The sequence below is a fragment of the Labeo rohita genome, chromosome 15 (assembly GCF_022985175.1).
Source record: "Labeo rohita strain BAU-BD-2019 chromosome 15, IGBB_LRoh.1.0, whole genome shotgun sequence".
Classification (NCBI taxonomy): domain Eukaryota; kingdom Metazoa; phylum Chordata; class Actinopteri; order Cypriniformes; family Cyprinidae; genus Labeo; species Labeo rohita.
This window is the reverse complement of record NC_066883.1, coordinates 7,376,589-7,392,095: the sequence shown is the minus strand read 5'-3', so window position 1 is coordinate 7,392,095 and position 15,507 is coordinate 7,376,589. Positions and strand designations below refer to the sequence as shown.

The following is a 15,507-nucleotide window of genomic DNA, read 5'->3' as shown; positions in this document are numbered from 1 at the left end:
AGTTGTCCTTTTTTAACTTAAAAGTATATTTTATTGTTGTCTAGTTTAATGCTTCATTGCTATTTTATTTTAAAAAGGAATTGTGCATTTTTTTTTTTTTTTTTTTTTTTTTGTAAACAATGAAGACTTGCTGGTAAATTGTCAAAAACACTGGTTAATTATGGTGTAAAACACTTTGAAATGATGTCTCTTGCCCTTTTTAAAGGAAGTATTGAACCTTGAAATATTTTCTCTTAAAATAGTAAACCTGTCGCCGTTAAATGAAACTAACAGTACAACTGTTATGCTTAACGCATTGAATGGAAAGTCAAAACCAACCTGCTGTTTTTTAAACCAGGAACTTGCAGCACAGAGAACGCATGCAAACTAGAACCATAGACTAGTGGTTTGTGGTTGTCTACAGACACAGAATCAGGAAAGTTCATGTTTCCGCTGCGTCATTGCACTACAGTGTAGGTGTGGTAAATGCTTTCCTCCATTGGCTGATATAATTAAAACCAAACCCTAAGAACAAAACGGAAACTGGATTTGTAATATAGTTGAACCAGTAAAGAAACTCTCCGAAGAAGTATCTCAGTAGCTGTTTGGATCATTCAGCCAGAACAATATACAGCCAGAGAGCGGAACTGCATTAACTACTTCAGCGTCTGATCTGATGTCTGCAAAAGTCAGTCTGGTCATGCGGTAAGTTTCAACATCTAATTCTGATATAAGGCAACATGCGTCTGTTTCTTCGTGAGATTTTATGCATCTGATAGTTAGTCTATTGTTAATTTAAAGACTGATTTTTGATGTCCTCAATGTGTAATCAAAAAAGGTGTGGGAAATGACAAATGATGTGCGTTATATTAATGAGCAATCAGCGATAGCTGAATTTGTTAAGAAGTAAAGTAGAGCAGTTTAATTAAAATGAATAAATAAAAAGACATCTTCCCAAGTTCCCTGTAGTTTATTACCCATGGATGCAGATGAGTTTCCTTTTTCAGCACATTAGATGACCACAGTCTGACTCGCTTCCCTAAAGAGCATATTCAAGGTTATTCTTATCACCATTTGTAGAATATGCTATCATAACTTAAATACATGAACTGTCTACCCTTCATAATCCAGCATAAATTCAAGATTAAATGATGAGTGTTGAGGAAAAGACATCTGTTTGGAGTCCACTGACTGCATTTGTGGATTTCTTTGAAAAATATATATAGTTATGTTTTTAATTTCCATTTTTGTCCTGAAATGGTAATGTTGCATTTAGTGACTTGAAGAACAAAACAAAGAAAGCACTTCGACAGCAATAGGCTTTAGCTACCCAAGGCAAAAGCTCTTCCGGGGTGTCTTCGAGTCAGGTGTTGCACAAAAATGCAGTTCAAAGAATATTGATGATATTGATGTAGTATTTATATCAACTGAAAAGTATAAAATTAAGGCTTTTATTACCACAAAACCCTGCTAAACTGTTAAAAAAAACTACACACTTTAGGAACTCTCACTTACTGTCTGTATTATTAGTGTGGGAGCAGATGTAACAGGAGCAGGATTTTATTTGCTACTGTTTTATTTGATACTACTGATGAATTTGACCTCAAAATGGTGATGAACATTTAATGAAATGAAAGAACATGAGGAACCAAACATTGCTTTTAATGACACTGAGGACAAGATGGTTTACTTGATTACTCAAGCTGACTGCCAGGTGGTCTAAAATTATAGGTAACACTTTACACTTTTAAGGACCCATTAGTTGATGCATTACTAACATTAGTAAACAATTAGGAATGCGTCAGTTAGGCCTACAGTATTTATTCTTCAAACATTAGTTATTCATCAAGTTTTTTTAGTTCTACACTCAAAAAAGTCAACTAGTCACTTACTTGATTCAAATATGTCTGATTAACAAGAATAAAACAAGTTTACTTATGTTAAGTGATTCATTCTTGTTATTTGAAACTAAATTAAGAAATAATCAAATGAATTAGATAAGAACTTGTTGATTCAATGAGACTGAGGCACTTCAGATCAACGACTCTCTCTGGTGAGTCACTGCACATGCTCAGAACTGGGGCGGAAACACACGGGTACATTTCAGCCACACTACAGAGTGTTCAAGTAGCATTGACACAGTGTTGGAGTTAAGGAGATCATTATGTCATGATTGACCAATAATGATGAACACCTGCTGTTTACAAGCAGAATCACAGAAGGAAAGAGAAACACAAGAATCAGCCACAGCCGAAGATAAAATGAACTTAAATAAATGAAGACATTAAATCTCTGATTAAACAACTCCACAAAAAACATTACAGTTTGACTTGATTTCTGTCATATATCCACAAATATTCTTTGAGAATTTTATTTATTTTATTTATTTATTTATTTTAAAATTTCAATTGACCTCACCATCATGGCGATCAGGGTTTACTTTAGTTGGGCTGTTGTAATTATGTGTATGAAACACATCTATTACAGCAAAATGAAAAACCAAGAAGAAGTCTGATTAGGTGTTTTTGGTTAATTTTTATTGTTTGTTAAATCATTATCATCCAGTGGTCTGATGCACTGATCTCATGCAGTGGTTAGTATTAGTGATGGGTCGTTCTTGAACGATTCGTTCATTTTGAACGAATCTTTAATGTGACTCGGGACGAACGAGTCGCCTCGGGGAGTGATTCGTTCAGTCGCGCATGCGCAACATCCTATTAGGTTCTGTACTGGAATTAGTTCACCTGTTTTAGAGTCGTTCGTTCACCTTATGGGGCTGTCACGTGATGAACGAACGACTCAAACCCGAAGACTCAAAAGATGAACTAATCAATTCTCTTTCCGGCTCAGGCTGCATAGGTTAACATTACGGGGATGTCACGTGATGAACGAACGACTCAATCCCGAGGACTCGAGAGATGAACTAATGAATTCTCTTTCCGGCTCAGGCTGCATAGGTTAACATTACGGGGATGTCACGTGATGAACGAACGACTCAAACCCGAGGACTCGAGAGATGAACTAATCAATTCTCTTTCCGGCTCAGGCTGCATAGGTTAACATTACGGGGATGTCACGTGATGAACGAACGACTCAAACCCGAGGACTCGAGAGATGAACTAATCAATTGTCTTTCCGGCTCAGGCTGCATAGGTTAACATTACGGGGATGTCACGTGATGAACGAACGACTCAAACCCGAGGACTCGAGAGATGAACTAATCAATTCTCTTTCCGGCTCAGGCTGCATAGGTTAACATTACGGGGATGTCACGTGATGAACGAACGACTCAAACCCGAAGCTCGAGAGATGAACTAATCAATTCTCTTTCCGGCTCAGGCTGCATAGGTTAACATTACGGGGATGTCACGTGATGAACGAACGACTCAAACCCGAGGACTCGAGAGATGAACTAATCAATTCTCTTTCCGGCTCAGGCTGCATAGGTTAACATTACGGGGATGTCACGTGATGAACGAACGACTCAAACCCGAGGACTCGAGAGATAAACTAATCAATTCTCTTTCCGGCTCAGACTGTTGGTTAGCTAATTGGGCTGTCACGTGATGAACGAACAACTCAAACCCGAAAACTTGTCAGATAAGAGGCGAGGTGAGCGAATCATAGACTAAAGACCCAGGTAAACAATGAATGAATCTTTTCTGTTTCTTATAGCATTATAGTTTTGTTTTGTTTGTAGTGTGATCAACGTTTGTGTAAGCAGTAGATGTGTTAGGGAGGTAAAACATAACATTTTAATTATATTTTGCTAAAATGAACGTAATGAACGAAATGACTTGAAAAAAGATTCGTTCATTTTGCTGAACGAGACTCAAAGGACTGAGTCGGTAAAATGATCCGAACTTCCCATCACTAGTTAGTATATTTCCATAATGTTTACAACAGGCATATGAACTATTATGGATGTTTATCTTATACACTAAACCTTGAAATCTACGGCATCACTTTGACACACACAGACATCAAGAATCAGCATATGAATCTCAACAATGGTGACATTCAACAGCTGCATGCTGGGAGTCATGGGTGAGTTTTATAATCTGCTGGTACCCAGCATGCAGCTGTTGAATGTCACCATTGTTGAGATTCAAATGCTGATTCTTGATGTCTGTGTGTGTCAAAGTGATGCCGTAGTTTTAAGGTTTAGTGTATAAGATAAACATCCATAATAGTTCATATGCCTGTTGCAAACATTAAACTAATAGATGAACCACTGCATGAAATCAGTGCATCAGGCCACCCATTATTGTGTAATAATGATTACACAACCAATAGCAAAAAAAAACCTAGTCACACTTTTTTTCTTTTTTTTTTTTTCTTTTTTTCTTGTTTTTATTTGCTGTTATAGATGTGCTTCATACACATTATTACAGCAGCCCAAAAAAAAAATAAAAGGTCAAGAGTATAACTAAAGTAAACCCTGATTGCAATGATGGTGAGGTTAAATAACTTTTTTTTTTTTTTTTTTTTTTTTTTTTTTTTTAATAAAAAAACCTCTGTTTAGATGTTCTCAAATAATATTTGTGGATATATGACTGAAATCAAGTCAAACTGTAATGTTTTTTGTGGAGTTGTTTAATCAGAGATTTAATGTCTTCATTTATTTAAGTTCATTTTATCTTTGGCTGTGGCTGATTCTTGTGTTTCTCTTTCCTTCTGTGATTCTGCTTGTAAACAGCAGGTGTTCATCATTATTGGTCAATCGTGACATAATGATCTCCTTAACTCCAACACTGTGTCAATGCTACTTGAACACTCTGTAGTGTGGAAACACATGAACACTGAGCAGGGTTTGTTTAACACTGGGAAATGTTACATAAACTTTACATGTTTCATTCATGTAAGACTGATGCATTTGAATCACATTAAGTTTAATTGATTTGTTTAGATGCATATTGGGTGCTACGATTAAATCATGTTCATTCAACATATTTTTTTGAGTGTGTAGTGTGGAAACACATGAACACTGAGCAGGGTTTGTTTAACACTGGGAAATATTACATAAACTTTACCTGTTTCATTCACGTAAGACTGATGCATTTGAATCACATTAAGTTTAATTGATTTGTTTAAATTAAAACTATGTAATCTAAATGCATGGAAATTTTGTATGTAATTGAATTACATAAACTTTAAGTTTAGGCTGAAATATTTTTTTGAGTGTGTACCCGTGTGTTTCCGCCCCAGTTCTGAGCATGTGCAGTGACTCACCAGAGAGAGTCGTTGATCTGAAGTGCCTCAGTCTCATTGAATCAACAAGTTCTTATCTAATTCATTTGATTATTTCTTAATTTAGTTTCAAATAACAAGAATGAATCACTTAACATAAGTAAATTTGTTTTATTCTCGTTAATCAGACATATTTGAATCAAGTAAGTGGCTAGTTGACTTTTTTGAGTGTATGCAATTTGTAATTATTATGGTACTAATGTAATTAACCAACGTTAATAAATAGAACCTCATTATAAAGCTGCTGTGATCCAGAAAAATGATCAAGAAATATAAATATGCTTATTTTGATTTTATATAAGTGAACTGATGCTTTGATTGCAGTTGCCTTAATGAACATTGTTATCACAACGTCTAGACGGGCTTCAGCATGTTCATATATTCATATAAACAGTCCATATTTTATTGTAAAACATAACTGAAAGAGGAAAAGGAGGTCAAAACACTTATATGTTTTCTTTCTGTCTCTTTCCAGGATTGCTACATAAAATTTTCTATTTGATGCTGGTAGATGTGACATCACATCCTTGTGCGAGCAAACAGGAAAATGCTTTAGCACGCCTAAACGGGGGATTTACCACTTCCTCCTCTGATACCTTAAACTTTCTGGTGAAGTGAAAGGAAGAACTGTGTTCAGATGAGCTTCGATTATTCTCGGTGGTCTGACAGGAGCTAAAAGGTAGTCACGTGAAGAAAAGAAGAACTAAAAAGTACTTCGACAGCCTCGATTTGATCTATTTAGGCCTAATTTAGACTCAGTCCAGATCCAAGGATCTAAAAATGGGGAGCACAAATGCCAGTATCTGTGTGGTCAATGACAACATGGTGCCCTTTGCCACAGTCTACATCCTCATCTTCCTGATCGGAATGGCTACCAGCCTGGTGGCGCTGTGGGCATTCATAACCAGCCGAAGTGCTAAAAAATGCATTAATGTTTACCTCATCAACCTTCTGACCTCCGATTTCCTCCTCATGTTGGCATTACCTGTCAAGATTGCCAAAGATCTGGGCAACGATTCTAAGGGTTTGACTATCTTTCACTGCCAAGTGAGTGCGCCACTCATCTACATTAACATGTACGCATCTATCATCTTTCTAGCTTTTGTTAGCGTGCAGCGCTACCTCCAGATCACACGCAGCTCCAAACTGCTGCGACTACAGGATGTGGGTTTTGCGGTGCTGATGTCCTCGGTGGTCTGGTTCCTCGTGCTCTTCATCAACGTGCCCAACATGGCCATCCCTATCAAAGAAAACATTGAAGATAAAGTTGGCCTTACATGTTCGGACTTGAAAGATGATTTGGGCAAGCACTGGCACGCATTGTCTGCGTTTCTGGGCATGGCCATCTTCTTGAACTCCTCGGTAGCGGTGCTGTTGTCCAACGGCCTGGTCCTGAAGCGGCTTTGGGGTCGGCGTGAATCTGCCCCCGAGGAACAGGCTAGTGCCCAACATGCCTTCATTAACATCGCACTGGTGACCTTAGCATACGTGGTGTGCTTCGTGCCGTACCACGCTGTGCGTATGCCGTACACTTTTACACAGATAGAGGTCATCACCAAATGCACACTGAGGAAGAATCTCTTTCTGGCTAAAGAGTCGACTCTGCTTCTCGCCATCCTGCACCTGTGCTTTGACCCAGTGCTATACTTTGTCATCTGCCGTGCATTCAGGCATCAGATCACGAAGGCCTTCTCAAAGAGAGGCAGCATCCGAACACAGACACAGAATGAAAACACAACTGGAGGAGAGTGATGGACCAAGTACCAAAACATCCCAAGATATCAGTTGAAAAAGTTGCTTTAATAGTTCATAAAAACTTTGGGGCAAAATATGCATAAATGTAAACATAAAATGACCAAATCTACAGAAGCTAGACTGCACAATGATTCTTGCTTAGATGTGTTTAATTGTACTTATATTTGGAATTTAAAAAATACCAAGAACTTGAACTTCCATCATCTAAAGGACAACCACACCTCAAGCATGAAATTTAATGTTTTTAGCTTTATTTATTGATAATTTAGGAGGAAATTATGTGTAAATTGTATTCCATATCCCAAATTCATAATAAATGTTTCTCAAATAACAGTTGATTATAAAGAGATGTTTTCATTTTACTCTTCTAACTACTTAAAAAGAAAATTTTAATGTTTTATTTCTCTTAAGTCTTTTTTTAGCTCTTTTTCATCAATGACCTTTTTAGGTGCATTGTAGGTTATGTTTTTTTTTTTTCCCCAGAAATGACTGAAAGAAAGACGTACGTGAGTCATGCCTATGATGATATGTCTATGTGTCAGACAAGCCTAGTGTAGGCTAAGTCAGTCAAAACATGTATTCCCAAGAGGTGTAGATTTTAATTACTTGGATTATTATTTCATATTCGTATAATAGCTAGCCCGCCATTACATCACACACAGTAAACTCTATATTTAAAGTTCAACTGTAGCTTTATTAAATGCAGCCAGAGATGTTGATCTAGCAACCAATCCGATGTAAGGTCACATCATGCCTGATCACTGGTGCGAGACGTTCAACCCGGTTGCTTGGAGACGGAGTACAGTGAATGAGCCTGCCGTAACTCTATCCAGAGAAGACATTGGGATCCAACTTCACTTTTCCAACATGTGCTATCTAGCATTAGAGAGCGTCTTATTGCATTCGTGTTTTTAGACTTAAACGGAAATCGACAACAGCACAATGTCCTTCTCCATGCTGGATTACAGGAATAGTCGTTTGGATATTCATTGATTACTGTGGACGCGCTTGTCGCCGTGTCAAACATAATGCCTAACCATCAAAAGAAAATTATATTCTCTGTCGCTGGCGTACTTTGTTTTGGTTGTGTTCTGGTCGTGGCGGCTGCGATGGGGACGCAGTTCTGGGTTCAAGCGGCTGTTCTGTGCAAGACGGGAGCGCAGATCGTCAACGCGTCCGGAGCAGAGCTGGAAAAATTCATCGGAAGGACGAACTACGGGCTTTTCCACGGCCAGGGGATGAAACAGTGTGGTCTGGGAGACAGGCCCTTTTATTTCTCTTGTGAGTAAGCGTCTTAAAATAACTCCACCAAAAATGAACGTTCTGTCATCATTTACTCACCCTCATGTTGTTCCAAACCTACACGAGTTTCTATCTTCTGCTAAAAAAAAAAAAAAAACAAAAGAGGATATTTTGAAGAATGTTGGTAACCAAAAAGTTGCTGATCCCCATTGACTAGTATATTTTTCCCTACTATGGATGCAGTGGAATCCAGCAACTGCTTGGTTACCCACATTCTTCCAAAAAAAAAAAAAAAAAAATCTTTTATGTTCCAGACAACATTCTCAAAAAACACAGATTGAGGTCATCACTGAATGAGGAAGAATCTCTTCCTGACCTTTTTATAATCCGAAGAACCTTCTTTTGCCTGAAACAGAAATGTTCTTCAAATGTGAAAGGTTCTTTATGAAACACTTTAAACAAAAAAGTTGTTTTATGGCATTGTTAAGCACTTTTATTTTTGAGAGTGTACAACGGGGCTAAAAGCACACCTTAAGACAAAATGTGCTGTTCATTGCGCCTAATGTATAATTGCAGAAAAAAAAAAATACACTTTGTATTAAGCATTTATGGAGCAACAGATTTTGTGTGCAATAAATCATACAAGTCGTTTATTTAAAATCTTATAAATTTATGAGGGTGTCAAGGGCGGCCTTTTTTACACACAGGGAAAAAGGCTCACCAGTATGGGGCAAAATGCACACAGTATTGATACAAATACTTTAGCTAAAATAATGTTTTTGTTGCTGTTGTTGTTTTAAATAATGTCTAAGATAATACTTGTTCAAAACAATCACTTTAGCAAATTTTGTGGTATCTTCTGCTTTTTTTTTTTAAATAATTATTTTTTGTTCAATAAATATACAATAAATACAATGTACCATAGTAACAACAAATTATATATTATATTATATGATATGATTAACATCATATTTTTAAATATGGTGGTTTCATTCTAAACATGGTGATTATCTCTAAGATGGACACCCAACATAATATATGATATTTACCATTTGATTCTAACCATGTCATGTCAGCAAATAGAAAAGTCACCCATCTTTTAATTATTATGTTATTTTTTATTTTATTTATTTATTTATTTCTGACAGCAAAGATAAAAAAGACAGAATTTTCATTTTTGGGTGAACTATCCCTTTAAGAAAAGAACAGTACAACTGTGTTTAAAACACACCAGAAATATAAATAATACATAATACTGTTTAAACCACACAGCAATGCAATATAAGAGAATGTTAATACTGTAGTACATGACAGTGCCTCTAAAATAATTTGGACATTTTTGTGCACATAAATAATACCCTTATTGCATTACATTAAATAAAAATCATAACAATTAACAACTTCATTTTAAATCGTAAAACAATAGATATGCCATACAAAATGTAGAAAGTATTGTGATCTTTGCCCTGCAAATAGCAGAACCTATTAATAGTTACTGTACTGTACTGCAGCTGTGTGAACTTGAAAACTTGAAGGGAAGTGACTTCATATCACATTGATAGCAGCTGAAGGCTACTGCAAAATTATATATATATATATATATATATATATATATATATATATATATATATATATATATATGTATATATATATTGGAACCTTAAAAGGTTTTGTAAATGCTTGGAAAAGGGTTTCCTTCTTTGTGTTCTATGAAAGAAAGAAAAATATACAGGTTCGGCAATGACATGAGAGTGAGTAAATGATTAGTACATTGATTTGTGAGTAAATGATGAGTAAATTGAGGGTGAGTGAATCATCCTATTTTTTAGTCATCATCAGTCTAATGCTTTGGAAAATTATTGCTGTATTCTTTCTTGCGTAGCAAGTACTGTAAATCCCCTTCAAAGTACTTCTATAGATTTAATAGATTTAAACAAGTCTAAGGGGCTGTTTCAAAAGACATCTAATTCATTGTTCAGTTTATCAGATTTTAGTTTTACAGTTGTTTTATCTTGAGTTTTGGAAGGGACTCGTCTCTTTGATGGGGCTTTGATTGGGACTCAGACAGCTCTGTTATGACAGCTTCATGTACAATGATTCATTCTTTCCTAATGAGATTTGGAAAAGCCCCAGATCCAAGAAGCAAACATTTAGCAGAACAACAGAACATTGTCATCGTAAATTTGTTTTTACTCACGAGAACCGAGAACATGCAGGCAAATTGTGGACGGAAACAATCAATGAGTGAAATAATTTTACATACATACTGTACTCAAATTTTATCATCAAGATCATTCAGAGATAATGGTCAGAGTCAAAATGAAACAGTCACTCACAATAGCTTGAAGACATCGATGACAAATTAAACACTGATTCCCAGTATATTTTCCTCACATGTACGTGATAATCATTCATATCCTCATCAATCCTAAATTTAAACTCAAGCGATGGAGTTCATGAGAAATCTCTTTATTCTGTGTAGTTTTTCCTGACCTGATGGATGTGGTTCCAGCCAGTCTGCATGTGAGCGTGATCTTCTTCTGCGCGGTGCTCATCGTCTTCTCCTCAGTGTCCTGTGCCTTCTTCTTTTACAACGCTTTTGGAAACCCATACGAGACACTGCATGGACCCCAGGGCCTTTACCTCTGGAACATGATAAGCTGTAAGACTTTGCTCACACACATACAAATACAGACAGAAAAGTCTGGAAACATGCTGTACCTACTATGAACACTAAACACTCAGAAATCTGCAGTAAATTTTACATGTAATTACAATGTAACTCATTAAACATGACATTTTGGAGACTGGAGTAGTATTTTCTTGTAAAATGTAATTTTCACAGTGTAATCTTTATTTTTATTAAACTCATCAAATTATTATAAACCTAAAAACCAAAATAATTCTCATTTAGGATATTCTTTAAACCAGCCAGTATTTTAAAAATAACATTTGTAAATGCCAGATTGTCTTTTCTGTAATATATAGTATTTTAAGTTTAAGATTTTTAAAGTTTAAAGATTTTAAAGATGCTATTTCACAACAAAATACTACTTAAAAATTGTATGTTAAATCAGTGTGTTCTTTGCTGCTTCTCTGTAATTATTTGTGAAACAATTTCTGAGTGAAAACTGACTCAGATAATTCAAGTTCAATTTCAAGTCCAAATCACCAAATAAAAATAAAAAAAATATATTATATAATAAATATAATAAAACAGGTAATAACCAAAACAATATATATTATAAAACAATACAAAAAAAGCATTTACACAAATAAAAAGAATAACTGGTAAGGATATGTCAGTGTAAAGCTTTTACCAAGTCAACATCTGCTTGAATTCTTAAATCTTGAGAGAAAATCCAGATCTTGAATACAGTATGTGATAAATATTTCACACATACATCCATTCAGACAGAGTCTTTACTGAAGCACGGTAAACACCAGCCTCTGCAATTGTTAATAACTCTCTGTTAGTAGTGAGAAAGTGATCTCAGCTACCCTGAGAAGAGAGAACTGCGTGATAAATAAATAAAGTGATGGAAATGAATGCGCTTGGTGGAACTGGCCAGATTTCCACTCCATCTCTAGTGTCAGGTGCCTCTGTTGTGTGTGTACAGATGGCACCCTAATAGGCCATTTGACCTGTCCGCACAACTGAACACCATTAAGTTAAAAAATAAAACAGAATCACTTTTTTTTTAACGATTTAATGAATTCTTAATATATTAATTTGTGCCTTAAAAAATATTAACCCAAACATTTGAACGGTGGTGTATATATGTATGTTTATATATATATATATATATATACACACTACCGTTCAAAAGTTTGGGGTCAGTACATTTTTCTATCAACATTTTACATGTTTCTTTTTTTTTTTTTTTTTTTTTTTTTTAAGAAATTAATACTTTTATTCACCAAGGATGTATTAAGTTAATAATTAAAAGTTTATTAAAAGTCAATAATAAATCATTTACATTGTTATAAAATATTTATATTTTGAGTAAACACTGTACTTTTTAAACTTGTTATTCATGAAAGAATCCTGAAAAAAAAAATTACAGGTTCCAAAAAATATTTGGCAACACAACTGTTGATATTATCCAACATTGATCATTCTAATAATAAATCCGCATATTAGAATGATTTCTGAAGGATCATGTGACACTTAAGACTGGAGTAACAGCTGATAAAAATTCAGCTTTTCATCACAGGAATAAATTCTATTTTAAAGTATGTTAAAATAAAAAACATTATTTTATATTGTAAAAACATTTTGCAATATTACTGTTTTTTTCTATATTTTTAATCAAATAAATGCAGCCTTGATGAGCATAAGAGACTTCTATTACAAGTCTTACTGACCCCAAACTTTTGAACGGTAGTGTATATATATATATATATATATATATATATTATGTTCAATTTTAGCCTATTGACTACCTCTTTTAATGGCAGAAAAAAAGTCAAATATTAATGAATTAAAAGCATAGTTCAACTGAATTGAAAATTTATGATGTACTCACCTTATGATGTATCTCAGCTGCTCTTTTCCATACAGTGGAAGTAGACGGTGATTTCTTTTTTAAAGCTTCAAAAGATTAATAATACACCATAAAAGTGTGGTAACAGTACCAAAACAGGCAGAGGTCCCTTTCAATCCAAGCAGCTTTCTGTTGGTCAGCTTGAAGCTGTTGTGAAACCTGAATGGGGAAATCCTTCACCTTCACACAAAAGAAAAAAAAAATCCCAAATGCATGGATTCCTCTTGAAATGAATGGATTTCGCTCACAAAAATTTGCTAAACAGCAGCACATGTGACTGCACCTTAACAGCAGCCCATGAGTCTTATGAAGTCATACATTAGCTTTTTGTGAGGAGCAGTTTGTCATTATAAGTCTCTATCCACGGCAGCTCTCAAATCGTGTGTTTGCGCGCATTCAAGGCTCTGAAAATGTTTCTGTGCGTCTCATGAATGATCATGGTGATGAGTTAAATTTGACACTTACATTAAAGGTTAAGACTTTCAGTATGTAGTAATGACTGTACTATTACTATGTACTATTGCTCACTGCTCTTTTTATGGTACTTTTTTTGCCCTTTTTGGAAACTGACAGTGTTAATCACCAGCCACTAGCATTACATAAATAGGGCAAACAGTATTTTATTTAGAGGTGTATTTAAAGGCCCTAAAAAAAGCTAAATGAATTTAAAGAGTCGGTTATACTTGCCAAGATAAAATGCACTTATACTGTAACAAGCTAAATTAAGTTCCTTTACAGTAAAGGGATGTGGTAAAAAACTAAGCGTCAAGAATACAGCTAAACTGGCAACAATGGTTGCTCTGAGGCTTTTTCTTATTTAAAGAAATATTTCAATTCAAAATGAGTCATTTGGCCTTGGGTCATTACAAACCTGAATGAACTTCTTTCTTCTTTGAGGAAGTCATTAAGAGCACAGTGTTGCTTTGGACCCCATTGACTTTCATTGCATGGTCAAAAATATGAAAAAAATGACAGAATTTGTATTTTTGCATGAACTATTCCTTTAAGAACCACTTTTATTCATTAGGCAGAATCTATTATTCTGTTTCCCGACAGGTTTCTGTGCCTGCATGGTCCTCATCCTGTTCTCGTCGGAGGTGAAGCTGCACCACCTGACCGAGATCATCTTCAACTTCAATGAGGCCAGCTTCGTCTACAAGACGCAAAATGAGAGGTACGACAGATCCTTCTGGCTCATCTTCCTCACCTTCCTCATGCACGGCCTCAACGTCTTGCTCATCCGCCTGGCCGGGATCCAGTTCCCCTTTCAGGAGGCCAAAGAGTCTGATGCGAGCACAGGAGCGGCGGATCTCATGTACTAACCAGCCCTTTTGTTCTACTTCCTCCCCTGCACACGACATCCTACCACGGTGACTGGCACTTCTCAATAGGAGTCTTCCGAATAGCGGCATCCGTTTTGTTTACAGCCGAACCCATATGAGCCTCTTAAGCTATTGAGACCACGTGTGGTGATGAACTTTGAGATGCCCGCGTGTCTGGAGAAAAGGGTTCTTATCTCGCAGCGGGGAGGCGGGAGTGAGGCTGATGGAGCATTCATTCTGTCAATCACTCGAACAATTAACACTCACCATTTCAAACGGCTGATGAAAACACCCTGTAGTTTCCAGTCTGGCTGGGGACATGACAGTTTCCTTTGGTTGTGGATGTTTTATAATCCAGTTGTGGCACAAAGGGATGTGACAATTGGCAGTTCTGAAGTGACCCCACAAAGTGTTTTGACACTTAAGCCACACTTAAATATGTATGAATGTCTTTGCATTATAACAAAATGTAAAATCAAGTAAAATCAAATATCCTAAATTAAATAAACTAAAATTAAAAACTGTAGCTATACAGACATATCAATAATAATAATAAATGACAAAAACACAACAGATTTACTAAAATTGAAATGAAATAATAAAAATAAAATTCAATTAAAATACTAACAAAAAGTATTATAGTATATTACTGTCACTAAAATAAAATTTATTCTGAGATGCAGTCCAGCAGCATTTGTTTGCCACATGGTTTGCTATTTTGTTATCTAATGCAACAGCATTCATCCATTTTATGTTTTCTTGGCTTTTTAGGGCCATTTTATAGTCAAATAGCTGTTTTTATATATGCCTACATATCATTTAAGTAAAACATGCATGGAAATGGATTGAATTTATAAACCTAATAAAATGATTTTGTATCTCATTTCATCATTTAGGCACATTAATCCAACTATCAGACAGATGTAACAACTGATATTGATTTATCACATATTTGATGATCAATATGGATTTAATGTTCTCACTAACTTTAAACTGTGTTTTTTTGCATTTTCTTTTCATAAATAGTTCTTATTTGTCCTCTTTGTTTAGACACTAACGTTGTGCCAATGTGCGTTTACCATAATACAAATGTGATGTTTAACAAATCCATTTATAATAAATCATGATTTTTTTTATACTCAGATGTTATTTTCAAACTGAGATTTACCAAAATTAAGTTAAGGTAAATACAATAATACATTTAAAAACAAAATGAGTTTAAAAAGTAGTAAAAATGAGAGGGGCCAAAAATACATCAAATATATACAAAAATACACAATTATGTTTTGCGTAGATATGCTGCATCAATTCCGACACCCTGATTTTCATCATTGTTATGGGAGTGCAGCCTTTTTGGTCACTATGAATTCTGTGCCTTTACTCAAAATAAAATCATATGAAGTATTCTAGTT

At 35.3% G+C, this 15,507-nt stretch overlaps 2 protein-coding genes across 2 annotated transcripts; both read left to right on the top strand.

The window, feature by feature from the left end:
• Positions 1-469: 469 nt before the first annotated feature.
• Positions 470-7,286, top strand: gpr171 (G protein-coupled receptor 171). The gene is made up of 2 exons (XM_051129359.1): positions 470-684; positions 5,705-7,286. The coding sequence occupies exon 2, from the start codon at positions 6,010-6,012 to the stop codon at positions 6,979-6,981; it is 972 nt and encodes a 323-aa protein (XP_050985316.1). The 5' UTR covers positions 470-684; positions 5,705-6,009; the 3' UTR covers positions 6,982-7,286.
• A 397-nt stretch (positions 7,287-7,683) lies between these two features.
• clrn1 (clarin 1) lies at positions 7,684-15,499 on the top strand. The gene is made up of 3 exons (XM_051129363.1): positions 7,684-8,265; positions 10,709-10,888; positions 13,830-15,499. The coding sequence occupies exons 1-3, from the start codon at positions 8,013-8,015 to the stop codon at positions 14,093-14,095; spliced, it is 699 nt and encodes a 232-aa protein (XP_050985320.1). The 5' UTR covers positions 7,684-8,012; the 3' UTR covers positions 14,096-15,499.
• The last annotated feature ends 8 nt before the right edge of the window (positions 15,500-15,507 follow it).